At 40.4% G+C, this 21,668-nt stretch overlaps 1 protein-coding gene across 3 annotated transcripts in view; it reads left to right on the top strand.

Annotated features, from left to right (window-relative positions):
* The window catches only part of ADGRD1 (adhesion G protein-coupled receptor D1), a 161,040-nt gene extending 142,458 nt beyond the window's left edge, over positions 1-18,582 (top strand). For all 3 annotated transcript variants that reach the window (XM_056324881.1, XM_056324890.1, XM_056324874.1), the window contains 4 exons: positions 9,848-9,974; positions 11,219-11,260; positions 13,960-14,052; positions 14,724-18,582. In XM_056324881.1, coding sequence (XP_056180856.1) covers positions 9,848-9,974; positions 11,219-11,260; positions 13,960-14,052; positions 14,724-14,819 — 358 coding nt within the window. In that variant the 3' untranslated portion in view covers positions 14,820-18,582. The remainder of the gene's footprint in view (positions 1-9,847; positions 9,975-11,218; positions 11,261-13,959; positions 14,053-14,723) is intronic.
* Positions 18,583-21,668: the final 3,086 nt, after the last annotated feature.

Raw genomic sequence — 21,668 nt, 5'->3', positions numbered from 1 at the left:
AATAAGCTGTCGTAACAAATTCCTTCTCCTGGGTTGAGTCCAATGCACAGCTAGGCACTGGGTCCCTCTTAGGAGAAGGGGCGTGGGTGGCTCTGAAGGAACATCTGTTTTTGCACATGCAGAGTGTTCTGAGCAGCCAAGGTTAGAGTATCCTATTAATATGTTGCTCCTATAACTTTTTTTATTATATATAAATATATGACTTTAAATAACTTTATTTATGGTCATATTTGGCAATTAATTATTGGATATCTTTGTCTGACCTAGAAATAGAAATAATACTAAAACCATAACCTTTTCCAAGGCAGAACTAGCTCATGGCTAACTGATATGGATAAAACCAAACCCTCCTGCTTAGTTTTTGTTGTCTGTCTGTGAGAAAAAAATGCTGCTCTTTTCTGGGGTGCTTGCTCTGTAAGGTCCCAACTGAAAAACAAGATGACTGTTCCACCTCTGGAAACACACAGACCCTTAACAATAGCATGCTACATAAAAAAGACCTGACCCATTAGAACATTGTGATTTATTTTCTTTTTAAAACAACAAGTTAAACACTCCAGACTTACTGGTCAATCTGCTTTTGTGAGGCTATTAAAGAACCTCTGAAGTGGAAGTGGGTAATGTTTCTTGTCTTTTTCACCACCTCTTACTGCCTTTAAAGTAACTCTAGAATCAGCTTTTAAGGATGAACCGAACGCTGTAGGAAATACTGAAGTGAACCCTTTGTGTTCAAGAAATTCATGAATCCTCACTATTGTAAGGATCAGGGCTTGTTCTTTTCCTTTTCAACTGCTTTCATTTTCCACATGGTTTTCTCAGAATTTGATTGTTTTGGCTTCTGGCCATGGTCATCGGTACCAACCGCTAGGAAATTTGTTCTGTCACCCATTACCAGAATCTCCCAGAAAACCTTTTTCAGCAGCTACATTTTTTGGACTTCCAAAAGATATGCATTGTGACCGCAACAAACAGGCAACCCTTCAGTCTACCTGGTTTTTAAAGAAGTGCACCAGGATTGTGAATTTATTATAAATGACTGTACGCAGAAGGACTGTGTCATTGCTCACCTTTGACGGTACTCAGCAGGTCTGAAGTGATTGTCTAACTGGAAATAGTTATGCTGCATGTTCTTTCAGAGGGTTGCTATGGGAAAAGAGAAAACATATCCTGTTACACTGGGGCTGTTCCTGAGGTTCAAGTGATGCTTCAACAGAAGCAGAGCATGAAAGGGAGCACAGAGACACACAGTGTTTTGATGATTAAAGCAAATATGCAACAAGACCATTCACTAGCAAAAGCTCCCAATCACCTTTTAAAAGCGATGCTTCTGGGTGTCTCTTGGGAATAAATACAGCTATGGCTGGGTATCCTGTGGCACAAAGCCTCTCAGCGCAGGTACGATAGCTCCTCATCAAAACGCAATTATTAATATTCCTTGGTTGGATGTGGAACGTTCTTCTACGGTGAGAATAAGCTCTTACTATTTTCTTTGATGACTCAATAACAAAGTTCAGTAGAAAATTAGTTCTAACCTTGAGCTTGGGGATTGAGAAGCAGAGAATGCTGTCTCAGCAGTAACACAATGAGAGAACTAGTGTCAAAAATGTTGGAGAAAGGAATTTTAGAAAGAGAATGGAAAAATCCCACAGCAAATTCAGTTCCCCTGAGAAGGTCCTAACCACCGAAAATTCAGCGTGCCAGGACGTTACATTTTAATTCTTTATATTCTTTATATTCTTTTAATACCTTGCATTAAAGACAAGGAGAAGGACATAATTTAGTTAAGTACTTAATAATTTCTTTGGAAAGTGTGTTGGTTGGGGTTTTTTTTGTAGTTTTAGAATCAGGAAGTGATGGAGTTGCCATGGGACTTGATCTGTGGGAGGCCTTAGCAAGGCATGGATTCCTACATCCCTGGTTAGGTGCTGAGGTCAGAAGTCAGCCCCTGGAATTGCCTTCTTAGCATTAAAATTCTTAAGGTACCTTCATTTCTGGTCATGGCCATAATTCTGTCAGGCTTGATGGGGGTTTAGAGGGAGACTTGGATTTCAGTCCTTGCTTCACTTAATATTTAACACAAAATAAGAAATATTAATAAAGCAAGGATTAGGTAGTACTCCTGTCTCTTAGGGGTGTGCCTCATGACTAATCTGTGGAGTACACTCCCTCTCTGACCCAGTGAATACTTAATTATTTAATGTAAGTGGAACAGGTTCAATAGGCAAGAATGAGCATCAAGCAGGGAGTCAAAATGCTCTTCTAGAAAAAAGGGAACTGCAGCCCCTCAGGCAGAAGAGGATTTGAGCCCAGACCTACATTCTGGGCAAATGCTGTATCTACTAAAGGCAGCTGTAGCTTTTGGGAAGACTGATGAGAAGCGGCACTGCTTCAGCAGCATCTGCCTTCTTGTGAGGGTCTGTGGTAAGAGGGCTGGGTATTGTACACTGAGCACAACAGAAAAGGAATAATGTCACCCCCCTTTCCCACTCACGTGATAAACATCAATCTGAATCTAGTTGCTGTTGCAGCCCAGATTTTGGGGGGGGTTTATACCTGCGATATTTTTGACTAGCAGCATCTTCCCTGGATTATAAATGGCACCCACCAGAAAACAGTGACCTGAAGTGTCTGTAAGTATTTCTTACTCAGTTTCACGACATCACTGTGAAAGGGCAAATAACATTTAGGAAAACTGGAAGTGGCATCTACAGTTATCAATGGTTTTGTCTTTTTTTCTTTAAATTTATTATAGCTGTGCCTAGAAATCACCTGAGATTAGGCTAGGACCTGTGTATGTGCTAATGAAAAACATTCCTTTTAGCATCAGCCTTATTGTCTACACAGCCAAGACAAGGTATAGGAGGAGAAAGAGGTGCGTGTATATTTGTAGGAGTGCACGAGCTGCTGCTCAGTGGCAGGAGAAGAACTAAAATCCACGTCTGTCCTTTCTGAGATGAGAGCTCTACCCAGACAAGATCAAGATGTCTAGCAGAATTCAGAGATTAATTTCACTTTGAGAAAAACCCAAACACCTACTCTTGATGTCACTTGCATGCAGCGTATGGAGTAAGTTGGTTGCTAAGTTAGAAGGGGGCCTGAGGGATTTCACTCAAGCCTGTGCTTTGGCTGCTCTGCTAAGCTGCTTATACTGCCCAGAAAACAACTTTACTTGGTTGTTTTCTATTGAGGAGTGAAAGGGAGCATGACCCTGTAGACTCCAAATAGCGTCAGTGGCTTTGGATCAGCCCTGGAGACTGTTGTGTATCTTTTCATTTCTGCTCATTCCCTAGTTCACCAAAAAAGATGAGTTGTTACCAGTATTCTTCCATTTGTCTGTCCGATGTTGGTGGCAACTCGGCACCTAAGTCACTTGGCATGGGGTTTGCTCCCTGGAGAATCAGGTAACAAAGCGAGCAGCGACACTGCCATGGTCGGAAGAGCTGCCACTGCTCAGCCACCAGCAGGACCGCAAGCCCGAGCGCTGCCTGGGTGCACAAGGTGTGTGCTGCAGCACTGCTGAACGCCGGTGAAAAATATTCTCAGCCGCAGTCAGAACTGTTGCATGGATTTCCCAGGAGCTCTCCAGCTTCCAGCCCAGAGGTTAGTGAACACCACTTGTAACAAATGGGAAGCTGAAGCTAAATTCAACTTTTCCCAGCATTGGTCTGAAATGTTAGCTACAGCTTCTTAAATTTATTGATTTTTATATAAAGTACAAAGGCTATTGCTGGAAATGCCTAGTGAAGAGTTCAAGAAACAGGAGAGAACTTTTAGTTAAAAGGCCTGTGTGTCAGGGTGACAATTTCGGTGAAATACTTTTTTTAGACAGCGTTTCCTCCAGTTATTACATAATCTGGGTTTATAGGTCTGAATTTAGTTCTTACTTCAGCAGGTATTGTGATTAAAAAGTGGATGTCAGAAGTCTTAAAAGGATTAGTGTTCCATATTTAACCAATAAAATTGATTTGTGATTAGGGGTCCCCTTCACAGAAGTGATGAAGTTTTCTTTCTGCAAGCAGTGAAATTTCTTTCTTATAGCTGTCAGTGTTGTTGTTCTGCATCAGTGTAAGATATTGACCATGTTCTCAGGGCAACAGCAGAACTGGGCAGAGATTAAATAAGGGGAAGGGAGCCATCTCAGTTGAGTAGAGCTGTTCCAAACCAATTGCAAATACAGTAAAACTATAGGGCCCAAGCCCCCTCTTGGAAAAAAGATCCTAGGAACTTCGGTAACAGTGCAATGATTTTATATGATGTTGGTAATGAAAACACATCTCAGAGGTGCTGAAACCTGTACCTCTTGCACAGCAGGACTTCAATATGGCTGTGAAGATTATCCCACTCAGAAAATTTCCCTTCCTTGGTCGATTGATTAGCACACGCTTCGGGATCTCGGCTGGTGTAAGACACTGGCTAACAGTCTGTCTTTGACTGAGTGAGATTGAGAGAAAATACCAAAATCCCACGCTGAAGTGAATGCTAAACCCAAAGCAACCAAGCGAAGCCAACTGAAGGAATTTGGAGTGGAAGATCTCTGGTAAGCGAGGTTTATTTCTCAGGAATCAGAATTAAACAGAACAGGAAACGGGAAGAAAAATCCTTTTTTTCAACAGGACATTTAAAGAGTGCATGTTAAGTGGACAGCTTGATTAACAGTTAATGAAAGAAATTAACGCTGTTCTTGCAAGAAGTGTAACAGAAAATTTTCTGAGGATTTTCGAAGAACTCCACCCTTCCCCCACGGCAGGATTCGTACAGGAGTGCTCAGCTGAGTGGGGCTACAGATGAACTTGTAGGGGCCAGCGAAGCCTGCAGAGCAGCCTCTGCAGATCTGACGGCACGTGTGTCACAGCACAGTACTAATTCACTGCTGCTTGCTTTCTGCAATAAACCACCACGCTAACCTGAACGACATCAAGTCATGCCAGTGTGGTTCTTGGTGAGCGGTGCTTCAGAAGTTCTGCAGCCCAGCTGGAGAGGGTTGTTAGTGTCGGGGCAGGGTGAGAAACAACCCTAACTGTACACTGAATTGATAGATAGGCTATGTACAACTAGTCCTATCCCAAAGGCTATTCCATGTACACGGGATATAAAAATTTAATCAGACTCGAGGTATTTCTATATTTTCCAGAAGTTGCCCAAGTAATAACAGATACATACCTTAAAAATTTATATTGACAAAAGGAAACAATAGAAAGGAGAATTAAGATCTGTCATGCTGGTTTTGCTTTGTTCCTAATTAATTCTAGGACTGATTATTCAGTGTATATAAATTCAGAGACACAAAAAGCTCATCAAAATTAATGCTATTAGACTGCAGAAGAGTAATAATATCTGAGCTTTTAAAAATGCATATGAGAAACAGGCTGTTAGGTTGCTTCTAACTTCAAAGGCCAGAGCATGGGAAGGGGGACACAGGAGAAATTCAGAGCATCCTTTGTACAGCATTGGCTATTCTGTTTTCTGACACATTAGGGCACAAGGACAAAGAAAGATTTTAGGAAGGTTTACGAAGTCCTGGTGGGGCTGGACCTCAATATATGCAAAGTAAGACCTGCCCTTGCCCCAAAGTATTGCTACTTCATGTCACGAATTTCATAGACAATATAAAACTGAAGCGATCCTAGTGACTTCTTTTTTAAGGTTGCACAGTTTAAGTCATGCAGTATTCCTTCTCCAAAAACATTTATTTGATTTCATTCTATATCTTAGTGTACTAGAACTAATCTACTAAAACATTCATGTAGCAAAGAAAAATGGGAATAAAAAAAAAGTATGTGCAGTGTGTCGGAATTAATGTGCCTAGTGGAACATTAACTTCTGTATTTCCAAGATTTTTTAACCTTGCCACCTTAATGGTGTTCTGATGCACCATTTTACATTTAGTATTTTTCTTTTTTAAAGTTCAAAGATAAAATGAAATAAGGATGGGAAAGGGAGGGGTAAGTAGAAGAAAATAAAAGAGCATCAGGAACAATAGAGCTGAGTCCTTTGCTTGGTGAGTAAAGCTCGCAGACATCTTGAACTAATAATTTCATACATAGGATGAAATTCAGAGCATGCAAGCACAGAAAGTTATGCAATAATTAGGCAAAAAAAAAAAGACTTTAGATTTAAGTGATACATATGCAGAGCTGACCCTTAAGTCTTAAATGAATTTCACCCTCACATGGCTGCTTTTCTAAATGGAGGCACATGAAACATTAATACATTTGCATGAAAAATCCCACGTCTGCGTTTTGGTTTCATTTTAGCTATGTATTTCTGCTACACATGTGCTGAACCCTGTGCTTAATAGCGAACACACAATTTTCAAAAATAAGGCAATTGTGATGTTAAAGGCTCCTGAAAATTCAAACTGTAAGAATGGTTTTGAAAACATTGAAATTGAGTACTAACTATTATGCCGCCAACCACAAATTACAGATGAAGCTTTTTATGCTCTGACTCAAAAATAAATAATGACAACTTATTTCTGGCAACAAATCAGCTGTGGAAAACTATATTTCAAACTGCAAATCTTATAAAAATTGAGAGTGTGAGAACAAAAGAGAAAAAGAAAAAAAGGGTGGTTTCTAATGAAGACGGTTTTGCAAGTGTAGCTGTGTTAGGCATACTGATTGCCTGCTGTATCAGGTTAGAGAGGACATCTAAACTATCATGGAACCTGAATGTAACTAATCCATCTTCCAGGTGGTGGTGTGTTCTCCCTCGCAGCCTGCCCTGAGTCCTGCACAGATGCATTTTCCTGCAGGCACAAGGGCTCTGTAAGAGAATGCAGGTCTTTCTGCACAAAGTTGATTGCAAAGAGGTGGTCTGCTGGGAGCTCCCCAGTGGAGCACATCTTACATTATGATTGAGGTGATGAGCTTTAATCTTAAAAGAACCAAAACCCCAAAGCATCTTTGATTCATAAAAATAAACTCATATCAGTTGTTTTAAAATTGTATCTTTTAAAATGCATTTTTTAGTTAAATAAGAGAGCTCAAGCTTTAAGGAATTCCTTCATTTTCTGGCTGAACAAACTCTTTGCACAATTAAACTGTATCGTGCAGAAATTCATGACCAAGGACATAAAGATGTGAATCAATGCAGAAAAAAGTATAAAAAAAATCCAGAGTCTTTGTTGTCCCAGATTTCCTTATAAACCTGAAGTCTATGCAGTTCTTCATCATACACTTTTAATCAGGGATATAACAAAGTGTGTGCTCAGGTCACTGAAACGAGCAAGATGTCTTGTCTCTAAGTTTAATTAAAAGATTTCTTCATTGAATTGTGTTGTACAAAAAAAATCTCATTTGTTTTATGTTTGTTGTAATTACAAGTGATCTCTTGTCATGCAGCTCTACGCACTTGTCTCCTAAACCTGTACTTTAATCTGTGCAACGGGGGTAAAAGGCACAAGCAGAACATTAATCTTGCTGAAACAACCTTCTCTCTTGCACAGGTTTCTAGCTAAATAGAAATCTGCAAACTTGTGGAAAAATGTAACTTTATCGAGCATGGACTGACTTTTAGTTTCTCACTACCCCTGATCCCTTTACTGCCCTCTTGGCTTCTTCATCTATTATTGTACCGTAGACTAACTTAACTGAAATATTTTAAACACATATTTAATTGTAATGGTAAGCATGTACTTAAATCCTGCAGGCTACACAAGAATTAAGTTCAGTGTTTGTAAGTGCTGTGGTAAGTAGAGATTAGATCTACCTGCCTTGTTGATTTGGGTTTCAAATGGGGACAGGTCCAGTCTTTATTCTTTCTGTCTTGTACCACCAGAACTGAACTCAGCTGCCTTGGAGGAAGAGTTTGTCCTTTGGTAGCTGTCACTGTAGATGTGGTGCCTGGGTGTGCAAAGGCCTGGCGGGTATTCATCCTTGACAGGCAAAATTGCACTGGGCTGTCTAGTGTCTTGTGGGCTTCACGGGTGTTTCTGAGCGATACAAAGTGGACAGATGTGAATGCTTCTGGGTTGCCCTGTGCTGTGAGCTAGATGTGTAGCAGTTACTGGGGAAAAGTGAGTGATGACTTGAATCTGTTATTGGTCACCTGGCCCTGTTCTATTTTACATTTGCCTTTACTGGGTCAAATTGATGTGAAAATGAGCTGTGGAGGTGTTTGTTGTTTTAATCAAAAAGCCAGATGGATTAGGCTAAGAACAGAAGGACTGCCACCTCGGATTAAACCAGATGGGCTGGGGGGTCCATCAAACCCTGCATGCCCACTACAAAGGTCAGAGTGACTCTTATCTGAATACATGCTGCCACCTTTCACCACACGAAAAGATGAGGGACTTTCTGCACAAGTGGTTGCATCTTACTGTCACGTTTAGCAATCCACAACAGAACTATCTTCCGTGAATTTATAGGATCCTATTTAGATGTCCATAGCATCCTGTGGCAAGGACTTCCATAGAGTAATCCTGTTGTCTTCCTAACGCTAGAAACACTCTGTTGGGCTATTACTACACTCTTGAAGTCACTATTACAGGGTATACACAGACACAAAAGCACAAGTCTTTTGAGCAATTCTTTAGCATGAATCAGAGATGATGCTTTGAGGGCTTCATAAGAAGACAGTTGTGTGGGATAAGCAATAATCTTTGTGAGTTAAATTTCATCAGTTGTGCCTGTCTTTCTTGGAAGTGACTGCATGGTATTCAGGCGCAGAGAGGTATTAGCAATGTTGCAGCAGAAGAAAGCAGAAAACCAGTGCAAGTATTGCCTGTACCTCAGAAGAAGCAGGGTCCTGAACACTCAGTGAGGCTCGGCTGCCCTTAACTCCTGTTGGAGGTGAAGGAAACAAGCTCCTTGTATAAAGTGCATAGTTCTTCGGTGTTTAATGTAGGTGGCTATGAATACATCATATGCACACCACATTCATCTGAATATGAAGAGACCTAGCTGTGCTCTTACAGTTCAAAACATGGTGTCTTTGTTTTCTCTGTGGCTCCCTTTGTTTACTCTATATAGATTTGGTCCACAGAATTCAGCTGCTGCAGAAAACTTTCCGTGATCATTTAATTCTGTGGTATACTACAATTTCTTTTCAATTTTCCCTATAACAAATATGCTGTACATAAGTCATTAGGGCAAATCCCCAAATCGCTCATTTTCTCAGTGCTATTAGCTTTTCAGCTGTCATACCACCTTTTACTGAAATTCTGCCAAGTCCTCCAAGCTAGGCAGAGCGAACATACATCAGTAGGGACCTCCAAGAAACACAGGCTATTTCAATGTTTGGCGTAAGTTTCTGTGAATCAACTCTGAACAAAGCAGGGGGGTAGCAGAATAATACTGGAGTGTTTTGCATTTGGCAGAGTTACATCATGTTTCTTCCCAGTTGTGGTGAATAAAAATCCCAAGTCACTTCCTTTAAGAGAAATAGCATGTTGTCTTGACTCAGCTGCAGTGCTGAACAAATGTGTCCTCGACGTACTGCACAGTGGGTTGTGTTTTTCTGTGTGATGCTGCCTTTGTTCTCAGTTTCAGCCCTCTGTTTTTGACTCTTACACTTGACTCCTCACTGACAAAATGATATTTCACTGTAAATGGAAAATACGACTGCAGTAGTTACATGATCATCTCTCCATCTCTTCCACTGCACCCTCAGTTACTGACTCTTGATCTGTATTTATCGCATGTGATACCAAAGTTCTGTTATCCCCATTTTCATAGATGAGGAATGAGTAAGTAAAGAGACTTGCCCATGAAAACAATTTTATGGCAAAGACAGTCACACACACGCTGCCTTGCTGCCAAGGCATAATTTGACAGACTCCCTGGTGTGTGGGCTGAAATTTGTTTAATTGTCTCATCACATTTCCTATTTTTGTTTTCTCTTTCAGACTAACAGCTAAAGCTGTTGCTGTTCTCTTACCAATCTTGGGAAGCTCGTGGATCTTTGGGGTTTTGGCTGTCAATGCCCACACATTAGTATTTCAGTATATATTTGCTGTTTTCAATTCACTACAAGTAAGTACCTGGTGGGAAAGTTTATGGCTACCAAACCGCTGCTGAGATCCAATAAATGGATCGTTAGTAATGTTTTCACATGCTTGTGTTTATTGGATTTTTTCTATGTTCCTTCCTCTGTCTTTCAAGTCCGTGCTGACCATACAGTGCTGGAAATTGTTTAGTCTCTGTATGAACAGAACTTTTATCCCACTCAGTGTTTCCAGTAGCCATAGTTAAATAAATGAGACAGTGAGCTTGAGAAATGAAATTCATTTTTCCAGCACCATGTACCACAGGCAAGATTCTGCAGCAGAGATAACAGAAAATTTTTCAGTGTTGGTTTGTGGCTTCATTACTGAAACTAAATGAAAGCAAACAGAAGTTTGTGGGAAAGGTGCGGCATAAGGAGAAAAGTGGAGATACTCTGCCTGCTGCACATGACTCTTCCATGCAGGCAGCTAGACCCTCATCTTCTGAGCACACCAATCCAGGAAAAAAGCTCTGTCCAAGAAGGAATGTAAGCATCTTGCTTAGCTTTAAGCAGACATTTCAGTAGAGGCCTAAATCTATAGGTGCATTATAATTCTTTCCTGAATAATGGTTACAAAAGGGAAGAAAAAATGAATTCCTGTAAATCCTTTTTTTGTCTCAAGAAGAAGTAGTACTATGGTCACAAAAAGAGTGCAACAAAGTTCTCCCTATAAGCTGATAAGAAAAGTTCCAATTTTCATCCAGAATAAAAAACCAATAGTTTGGGTTAATAATTCCCGAAAGAAAATAAAATTATTTTGGGAGGGAAAGGGGATGGGACCTTTTCACTTTCCATTTGACAAAAAGCCCGAAGATAGCAAAATTCTGTTCTGAAAATTTTCCTAATGCTAATACCTTGCTTTTCTAATGTGAAAAATATTGACCTTGTACTTCCCAAAGAGCATTTCCCTCTGCCTTTATCTTTGCAAGTACAGGCAAAACGTTCTCTTGTCATGAAAACAGGAGTCCAGCTCCGTTGCAGCCAGATGTCTCCTTTAGCACCCCGAGGTTTAGGAGATGGTGTTTTACAGGAAAAGGTCCAGACAAGCCTCGTGGTATCCTAATGCTGCAGGTTTCTGCAGTTTGACATGGGCACAGTTTGGCCTGCTCTTTGATATTTATAGGGCTCCAGCTATCAATACTTGCTTTATACGATACTGTGAGAGACACTTTACTGTATTTCATCCTTCACAGTCAGTCTTCACCCTTCTCCCCCCTTTTTTTTTTTACAGGGATTTTTCATGTTCCTGTTTCACTGTCTTCTGAATTCAGAGGTATGTAACCAAATGGTGTTAACAAATCTGGTGTTACCAAATTCAAGTAACATGAGTGTAAAACAAGAAAAGACTTCCTCCTATGCCACTATGTCTGCTAAGCCACCAGTTTCTTTTTTCTTTCAATTAATGTAAGACCGTTAGTGACTTTGACTTGTGGCATTTTGACCCTGAACTGACATTTATTTCACTTGATGCAGGAAAGGTTTAAAAAGAGAAACATCACAAGAGACAGCAGCTTAAGACTAAGAAAAGAAGCTCTCCCTAGGGCGGGAGGGGCTGAGCAGGGCATGGGCTGTGCTGCAAAGGGAGGATGCTTCAGCAGTGGGAGCAGGACTCACTCTGGCGGTCCCTGTTGGGGGGCCTCTGGCTTTGTTACATCTGCAGTTCCAGAGAGGAAAATAAATATTCTCAGGAAAACATACTTTTGGACATTGCTCATTCAATCCTTAATGGGAAGACAAACAGAGTAGAACATATTCCAGGTATTTTTCTTGGCAGGAAATTCAGGTTTCCATAGTGGATCGAGGCATCTTTTTGCATTAGGGCTGTCTCAGAGCAACTGGGGTAAAGCCAAGGCAAGGCTGATGTAAATGGGGCTTGTGGAGACCATCTCTGCTGGGCCTGGAACTTGCAACATCCTCTCCTCCCATGGCAGATAGCAGAAAATACTGCTGATAACAACAATTTCTTACGAAAACCATTTGCAGCACGCTGATGAGGAGTACTGCCTAGCGAACCCCCAGCTCCCAGCTTTGATTCTCCCACAGCTGGCTCTTCTGGGCGCTATGAAGTAGCTCTGCCCCATCGCTGGCTGCTCCTCTCTGTGCAGCAGTAGCACTCCAGCTCTTCTGTGGAGACATCATTTATTATTTGCCAGCCAGGTCCGCCTTAGAGCATTGATGTGAACCTTTGCTACAGTCAGTCTGGGGAGGCAGGACTGTCTGAAATTCTTGATCTTTACTGAAATCAACTAAAGTTAAGCAGGCAGGTTAAAGGTAAGGAGGAAAAGTATTTCTTTATTCTGTTCTCCCCCAGGCTCAGAATGCTTTCTTCCAGCTGTCAAGCTTCAGGTATCTTACATTAAATACAAATATTTGAATTGCTTCTAGATTTACAGGAACCTCATGAGAAATTAAATTCAGAAACTTCTCAGAATTTGTATCCTCAAACAAACAGTTTATATAGAGCTAATGTGAACTGTCATTTTTGGAGAGCAGGTCTTATTGGGTCCACTGTATGCTGTGATTATCTAAAATACTTCTTCAGCTGAACCATGAGAATTCTTGAGAATTTCATTCTTACCATAATAGTGAAACTCAAGATACTGTAAAGCAGCGAAATCTGCAGATATTTCCAAGTGGTTGGGTAACGAAGAGAGCTTTATTCCTAGTGTGCCTGGGCAAGGAATGCACACACACTATAAAGAAGCACAGGAGAATGGGTCTGACGGGGACCTGAGCAGCCTCTCCTGCAGCGCACCCAGCGTGCCAGCGGCACCCATGGCAGCTCAGTCTTTGGAGCCCCTTGACCTCCCTCGGCAACTTGGCTCTGTGCCTCACTTACTGCCACTCCTAAATTGTAGTTTTTATCTTTCTTGCTGTAGTCTGAGCTTCTTATTTCCTGTGTTAGCTACTACGTGTATAAAGACTAGGCAATTCCCTTCCTCTCCACAGGAAAGGAAAGACTGCAAGACTTACGCTGTCTTCCCCCAGTCTTGCTCTTGCTTAAACAACCTCAGCTTCTTGCAATGTGTTCATGCATGACCTGTTACCATCCTTACAGCTCTCTTCAGGGCTGTCTCCAGCAGGCCCGTTTTTCCCAGGATGCTGGACATCGTACTGTAGCTGAGGCCATGCCAGTGTAGAACACGGAGGAAAGATTACTGTATGTGTTTTGCAGACTATGCTTCTCCTGACAAGATGTTCTTTAACACAACATCGTAACACTGGTTAATCACTCCCAGCCAGTAATCCTTGATAAATCTCACTTAGTTGACTAAGGAATTACTGTCTCACTGTCTTTTCTTTATGCAGCTGATTATTTTTACCTTGGTGAAGAATCTTCTTAGATCTATAGGGAATTTCATCCACCATCTTTCAGTAATTTCAGTTTTCAAAAGGCTGGTGGCTGGCTTACATCCTCATGGCGTCTGGATACCATCAGGGCCACGCGAGCTCCAGGGAGAGCCTGCTCGAATTGGGGAGCTTGTCCAGCCCGGGGCTGCATATTTAGTTAGAAAATGTGAAAGTGTCCTAGGGAGCTGCTGAAAAATCACTACAATGGCACCTTATGAAATCTTTAAAACCAGGACTGCAAATCCTGGGGATGTACGCTTATATGCCCTGCCGTTTTGTTTTTTTGCTGTTATTATTTTTAATAAAATGAATGGTAATGCAGTTATACCTTGGACATCTAGGCGGATGGAATAATCCAGATAACTTTAAAATGTTGCCAATGAAATGAGAAATAAGTGAGGTTTTACAGTATGTATTTAAAGTATGGGTACTTGAAAAGTAAAGTTAAACTTTAAAATAAGAAAATGAGTATAAAGAAAAATGTAGGGATGGATGGATTGTTGCTTTTTTGTACAGTGACCTTAATGGGGAGGAAGAATAATGGGGAAATGATTGCACCTGTGAAAATAAACACAGCTTTTTCAAAAGAAATCTACTGGGTTCCAATTGTTTTCCCCAAAGGTTAGAGCTGCTTTTAAGCACAAAACCAAGGTCTGGTCCCTTACCAGTAGTTCGACTCGCAACATCAATGTGAAACCCTTCAGCTCAGACATTGTGAGTATTGCTCCTTTCCTTTTTATTCCTCCTATTGTACTTGAAAGCGTTCCGCATTAAATTCTGTTGGAAAGAAGAGGACTTAAGAAGGCACATGGGTATTTTTAGTACCTAACCTAATGCATGGTGTAGACAGGTGGAATCGCAAGTATTGAGTTGAAACTCAATAATGTAGCTGAAGCTGCAGTATGTTTTGAAAGCAAAGGACAAAATTCTGCTTTCTGTAAACTATCAAATAAAAGTAAACAAATGTTTATGAACTCTGGAGTACGGTTCAATATTCCCACCCGCTGTAATGGACTTCATATTATGCATTCAAGCAGTATTTTGGCAATGGATTTATCTGATGATGATGGCTTTTTGATAGGGCACTTTTAAATAAGTCAGTATGTGAACATGCTTTTCTAGCTCTCATTAAATGTTCTTGAGGCAAAAGGCATCTTGTTTTCATAAAGAACCAGATTTCTGAAGTGATAGGTATTATTAAGTGATTGCTGCCAATCTCCTTAGATCCTGGCAATAACTGTTTAAAAATCCTTTATGGCATATGCTCTCAGGACTCTGTGACAACACTGTAATGTAAATAGATGCTTTCAAGCTTTTATTTCATCCAGACAAGAGTGGCTTAGCAAAATAAATAAATCTATTTTCAATATTATTTTGTCTTCCAGATGACTGGGAACAGGCCAGGCACAACGCCCACAAAGTTGAACACCTGGGATAAGAGCACCAATTCAGCCAACCGCATTGACTTATCAGCAGTCTGACAGTAATACCAGCTTCTCAGCGAAAATCAAGCCATCCATACAGGACCTCTGACACAATGCCCACCAGTTTCTTTTCACTGTTAATACCAGTAGAAAACTGCTTTTTTAATCACGGCCTAAAAAAATGGAAATTGCTATATTGTTTTGTGGAGTAAATAGCCCTCATCTGTTTGCCTTCAGAACTGTAACACATTCTACCACTTGGCTGTTAGCAGACTCTGTAAGAATAACTAGCACAAGTATACACGGGACGGGTTTGTCAGCAATGATGAAAACATTAGGTGTGCGAAAAGGGCTTATTGCTATCCGAATTGTTCCAGGTCCCAGAACAGAGGAAAGGCAACGTACCTCTGGAAAGATGGACTGTTATGCTCTAAAATGAAATGCTTCCCATTGTGCAGTTGTAATGGGGCTATTCTGGTCTTGCTGTGCACTCTCTGTTTACATCTATTATCTTACAGAAGCCAATTATCTAAATGAAGCTTGCTCAAAATACATAGTGTGGTGATTAATTTAAATGCTACAAGGAAGGCAGGACTTGATGGAGAAGCATATTCCAGCTACTCGGATCCCAGTACGGGCACAAAATTAGCAAAGCTAATACACACATACACCTCTGTGCACATAAACAGCATATGGAACATGTAAATCTTCTATATGCAGCCTGTTAGTATCTTAGATATTACTGTTTACATCGTATCTATAAAAGGCAGAAATGGTTAAGGTTGTCCTATAGCAGTCCACAGCATTTCTATTGCCGATTTGTCTGCTGACATATCACAATATAAAGCCCGAAGCTTTTGGATGCAATCAACAGCTGTCCATCAAGTGCATTTTGCAAACGCACTCTAGCTTTTGGAAATCAAAACCTGGCACTGTGACTTACCTTTCCCCTTTTACTGGTCAAATCGAGACACTGAAGTCCAACCACAAAAATGTAATGACGATACGCTGTGAAGACAGCCAGACTACAAGTAAGTCTGTGCATTGCTACCTACAGCCATCTGTCGAATAGGTCTCTCCAGAGGCCTTTGTGGTTTTAAACTCTGCTCAGCACTTAATAGCTTCTGCTTTAGTGCAGCTATGAAATATCTTTAAGGAGAAAAAAAACACTGTAATTTTTCTTTTGATCAGTGTTTTGTCGGTTCTCAGAAGTGATGTCTGGAGCACAAAGGGGCGCAATCTTGGTTGCACCAACGATACACCTTTCCAGCCGGGGGTAGAGCAGAGTAGAAGCCCCAGAGGTGGTCAGAGCCCCTAAATATGCTTCTTTAGGATTTACTCAGCAGACAGCAACTTGCAAAAACGAGGCCCCCTTTGCCGCGTGGCTTTGCAGCCATGTTTCCTTATTTGCAGCCCGCCCTTGTTAGCTGTAGCTGTCTCCCTAACAGACCAAGCATACTGTTTGGCAGGAATCACCAAGGTAATTAGCTTTCCTAATACACTGGACTATCAAGATACTACAAAAGGAGGGAAAGATGCAAATCTTCAACGTCATTTTTTGCTAAAAGGTTTTCTGTTGGTTTGTTGGTTTTTTTTTTTTCTTAATTAAAGGTTTGTGTCTTTAGCAGGTCAGACTATTTCTGGTCCCAGTGAATCGGGCAAGATACCTGCTATTGATTTCCAAGAGAAAGGTATTTGCACCCTAATGCGTAGGGTGGGAATTCTTTATTGGATAGTAAATTTAAAAAAAAGAAAAAGGAAATTGATCTTTGGGGAACAGGAAACATTCATCAGTTAGGACTGAATTTTAGTGAAGCATTTCATCCAAAGGACAGGGATTTGAAAGTTTATAAAACATCAATGCATTTCATTTTTGATTTATCCAAAACAAGTTTTCTCCTTGCTTCCTTCCTGCACTAAGGAAAAATTAGCTGTTTCAGTTTGGCCCAATCTTTTCCGCCTTCTCCCCTTCCTGGCCAAGACTTGGTGCGGTCACCAAACTGAACACCCACCATCCACCAAGTTTGTCTGTGGCTACAAATTAAAACATTCTCCAGAAATTATCTTGGTTTCACCAGATAAATGCTGGATTTATGTAGCTGGAACAGAGCAGAATGTGACATACTGCATATCACACATACACATGATGAAATAAGATAGGCTTCTAATCTTGTGTTTCCTATTGCTAAATAAGTCAAATTGTTGCCAGCCTGCCTAAAAGGCAGGTCTGTAAAAGCTAAATGTCTAAATGGCTGTGTCTTATATTTTGACTTTTGTGTATGGCTTTTTCCTAGCCTTTTCTCCATTGGACTGCCTTACAGCTGTGCAAATATATCAGCTTTTCTTGGCCTGAGAATGGTTTTTTCCCCCCTCCCAAAATACACAGTAAAAGGAGTCCTCGGAATGTATGGAGGAGATTGTAGCAGAACAGTACTGTGATAACAGAGTTCAGTGTTTGTATTGTGTGCAGAAAACATATTTAAGCATATTTTTAATACCGGAGCCTGTGTTTTTTGGTGTTTTTTTTGTTTACTTTTTTTTTCTTCCTACACTGACCATTGAAACCCTCCTTGATCATTTCTCTTCTAAGCATTGTAGCACAAACAGTTCTGGGAATGATCCAGAGGACATATAAAAGCTTTTTTCCTCCCCCTTTAAATCTTAATTGTTAAGAATATTCCCCTCTACACAATTTTCATTGCCTGCACTTCCTCCTGTGCTGATGTATATTGGCTACCTATCATGCGACATACATATGACAGTATGAAATGACAGTATAAAGGGCTAAACCTGTTTTTCATCCAGGTATAACATATTTTAAAATTATTCACCAAAAGTAAGAAAAGCATGAAAATGTTTTTGATTTTATACTTCAGAATGTGACATAGATGTATTATATACTGAGGGAACAGTTATTATCCTGTGTCTACAGAGATCACTGTGGATAATCTGTATCCCATGCTGTAACTTTTGAATGTTACTTGTGATGAAGCAGTTTGTCTTCTTGTTTATGTCACATGAGGTTAGGAGCTAGAACACTGTATTTGTACTAGGTTGGTGGTGGGGTTTCTTCTGGTTTTGGTATCCTAGTAAAACCCCCCACAAAATCAAATGTATTCCATGGCCTTCTAGATCCATTCTTTTTGTTTAATTCAATGTATTTTTGTTGTTGCTGAATGCAGCAAATGTATTGAATAAGAAATGCTGAAATGAATCTTTAAACAATCTCTTCCTGTCCTCAGTCTTTTGAAGCCTGAAAATCTTGCAGTTTATTTATGGGCTTGTATATAGCAGCTATTGCAATACTTTTTTTCAGGACAGCTTCATTTTGTCAACAGTATGAAATCTTAATTGAATGAGATGTGAGTTTTAAAATAGGTAATGTAGCAAGAATGACTTTGCCAGTAAGTGGTGAAATAATTTAGTTTTGGGTTTTTTCCCCCCAAATAAATAAGAACTCTTAATTTCCTAAAATAACTTTGTATTTGTTCAGTTATTCTTTTGACATGGGTTATAAACAACAGCATAACACTTAGGCTCCCTGTAAGTACTATTGTTGTGATTAAACAAGCAGAGCTTTACTCATATGCAGGGTCCTACTATACGCATCAGGTGTGCCTAGGTAATGTACAGACAGTATTTTTGTATCAATATTTATACCCACAGAATATACTGAAGAAAGTAATTCCCTCCCCTTTAAGAAAGGAGCCTATTTCATGAAATGACTGCTGCAGATGATTTCTTCTAACCCAACCTGGTCAAGGTCAGTTCCTAGGTGAAAAAATGGGATTTATCAGTACAATTCTGTCTCAGTGGGGTTGGAAGTAGCTTTAAGGTCCCTTTCAACCCAAACCACTCTACGATTCTGTGAATATACACACAGACAGACACACACACTTACAGCTAGATAAACACACACATATTTTTACATATAAAAATATATATATTTAAAAAAAATATATATATATACACACACATCTTTCAGAAGTCTCTTCCTATGACCACAACAGTGCCTTCTTCACCTCTGTTTTCTGTGCGGAGGGGACAGATAATTTGCTGGTCAGAAGGGGGATGCACTAGCAACAATTGCCTTTCCGTGGCAGCTTGCGCTCTCCTGCAGGCAGGTAACTACAGCTATCAACCGCCACTAACTCTCCGTGTTTTGGATGCCTGCGAGCACAGGGTCAGAAAGGATGGTGTTTCAGAAATGCCAGGGGGTTTGTCAGTGTTCTGCCGTTAACCCTCGTGCATGACCTTCAGCAAGTAACTTTTCCTGACTCTCTTTATCACATCAGTGAAATGAAGATACTGTCCTCTGTTAAGCACTATGAAACTCACAATTGACAAATGGAGCATTTATTATTGAATACTAATGCTACACAGTAATTGTTGTTCTTTCACCTATTGCTGTCTCCAGTGCTGAGGGCACAAGCATCGTGCAGTGTGGCCCCTAACCTTTGCCCTGCCCCCTCAACCACTGTGTTACATATTTACGCTCTGCTGTGTCCTGTCACAATGGAAAGCATCTGCTAATTGCTACAGCATTAGGGCAGAGATTTCTCCGCTTCACTAACAGCTGCAAAGGTGTCCTTATTGTGTAACATACACATGGGTGCATCCTTGCATCTGAAGTGGGGCTAGTGGGTCCACCAGCCATGCCTGCTGCATCAGAGCAAAACCAGGGAGTGACTCTGATGGTGCCCCAGAGCTGCATCAGCTAGGTGGGATTCCTCTGCACTTTCAGGACTGCCAACCTGTAGCCTTACCAGCAGGAAGAGAGATTCTAGGATTTAGTAAAGCCAGGGCTGAAAACCAGCACAAGGTTAAGGCCTCACCCGAACGGCTCGGAGACTGAAGCTTTGGTTCTAAGACTAGTTTCACTCTACAGCAAAGGATCATAATGAAATGCATTACCAAAATAGTGATTTTTGTTTTAAACTAATGCATACTGCATTATAACTTTATTACTACTACGCTTTTATCTGAAAATGATAACGTAAATCCAGACATGTTGCATCTCAGAGAACAAACAGAGCCAAAAGCTTATCATCACAGGGGTGCAAACCTCTAGATGACATGTTTTCAAGGTTAAAGCTAGTTCTGTTATGATTAATAGGCTGTCAGCTGCCTCCTCGGTGTTGCATAGCTGTGTAGATGTAGTGGGGTGATGATGGGAAGTTAAATAGCAGGGGAATTATGTGATTAAGAATAACTAGAGCAATTACATCCTGAAAAATTAAAGATTGGAATTTAGATGAGAAAGGTGGTTCATCATCTTTCAATAGCTATTACGAAGAAACCTTCCTCCCTTTGTATCCCTCCAAATCCTGTAGCAAGGCATGCACAAAAGAACGCTTTCTTGCTATTCTGTGAAATGTAGAGGGTATTCTTAACATTTATCATTCATGACAGAATAATAAATTAGATCATTTTGGTACTGGTTTGCATCATGTTTGCCTTTAAAAATACTTTCCTTATATCTGTGTTATGCTTGGATAACTCAGTGTAGTAGTCATGGATAGTTATTGCTATAATTGCCCCTGTTCACACAATTTTCTTTCTCAATAATCCCATATGGTTTTGGAATTTGGAGGCCATATTTCATCTTGTCAAGGGTGATTACAATACTAAATGTACCACTGACATCAGCGTCTTCGCCAGGTACTGACACACGACAGAAATACTGAGTCATAAGGCACTTCTAAGCACTGTTGGGCTCACCTTTACCAAACAGCTTCCTTGACCAATTGCTAATTTGCTGTGTGTAACTCCCAAAAGAGCAGTCTCCGGCTGACCTCTACCAAAGTCAACAGAAATTTTCTCTCCCTGTTATTTTCTGTGGTTACTGTACAAAAGCAGGCTTGAATGAGCATTGTATGTGTTCCTTTAAGCATTCTTCAAGCCAAGCATTTGCTTATAGCTACTTAGAAACACGGAACAACGCATAAAACAGTTCAAGCCAAAAAAAATACACTGAGGCACACTGAGCAACTCTGTCACCGCAAAAGCTTTAAATTTTAGTTTGTGCTCAGAATACTTGGGAGGAGAATGCACAACAAAACAAACACCAATTTCTACTCTCCAAAAGTTTCTCAAGTTAAGCAGCAAAGATGAATGCTCCTGGAAAACCTGGGCCTTATATAGTAGAATTTTGACAATTTAAAATTTGTATCAAGTTGACTATAACATGTTTCTTTATGGCATTTTTGTTTCAGATTCTGCACAGTTCAACTAAATGTGAGCATGTCTTCTCAGTTCACCAGCCATGTATCACTTATCTGTCCTATTTTGCAGTCTCCAAAAGAAAAAAAAAAAAAGTGAGTGGGTGAATATGTGGGCATATGTTCACAGAAGAAAAAGGGCAAAGCTCAGAGCTCATACTGACCCATGGGTCTTTCATACTCGCTGCTGATGACTGTGGGGGAGGCTTTAGGATCTGAGGCTTAGCATCTGCGAATGTTTGCACAGACAGCTTTCTGCAGCAGCAAAGAGCATAATTAAAAAAAAAAAGTGTCTGTGGACTATGTTTCACAAATTGTGGGTTGAATATTGTGTATTTAGATTGTATATTATGCATTAAAATCTCAGATGTGTTGTCAATAGATCACACTGCAAGTTTATGTAGTAGTGCCCCATGATGTAGGCATATTTTTCAGTCTTGTATTTTCATATGCCTAACAGGCTGCTCAATACTGCCTGCTAGTAGCAGCAAATCAACAAAGAGCATGCAAAAGGTCTCCCAGAATTATTTCTTACAAGCCAGACTATCCATTATTTGGTGATGTTCTCACACCTTCAAACTAAGGGGTATCAAAACTAGTGGCTGATTATTACCTGGGAAAAAAAATAGTTTAACGCTGGGAACTCTCTAAGCAGCTTGCCTAAGCCTTTACTGCTCATCAGTTG

Source organism: Falco biarmicus, chromosome 1, assembly GCF_023638135.1.
Source record: "Falco biarmicus isolate bFalBia1 chromosome 1, bFalBia1.pri, whole genome shotgun sequence".
NCBI classification, from domain to species: Eukaryota; Metazoa; Chordata; class Aves; order Falconiformes; family Falconidae; genus Falco; species Falco biarmicus.
This window is presented reverse-complemented; position numbering and strand designations above follow the sequence as displayed.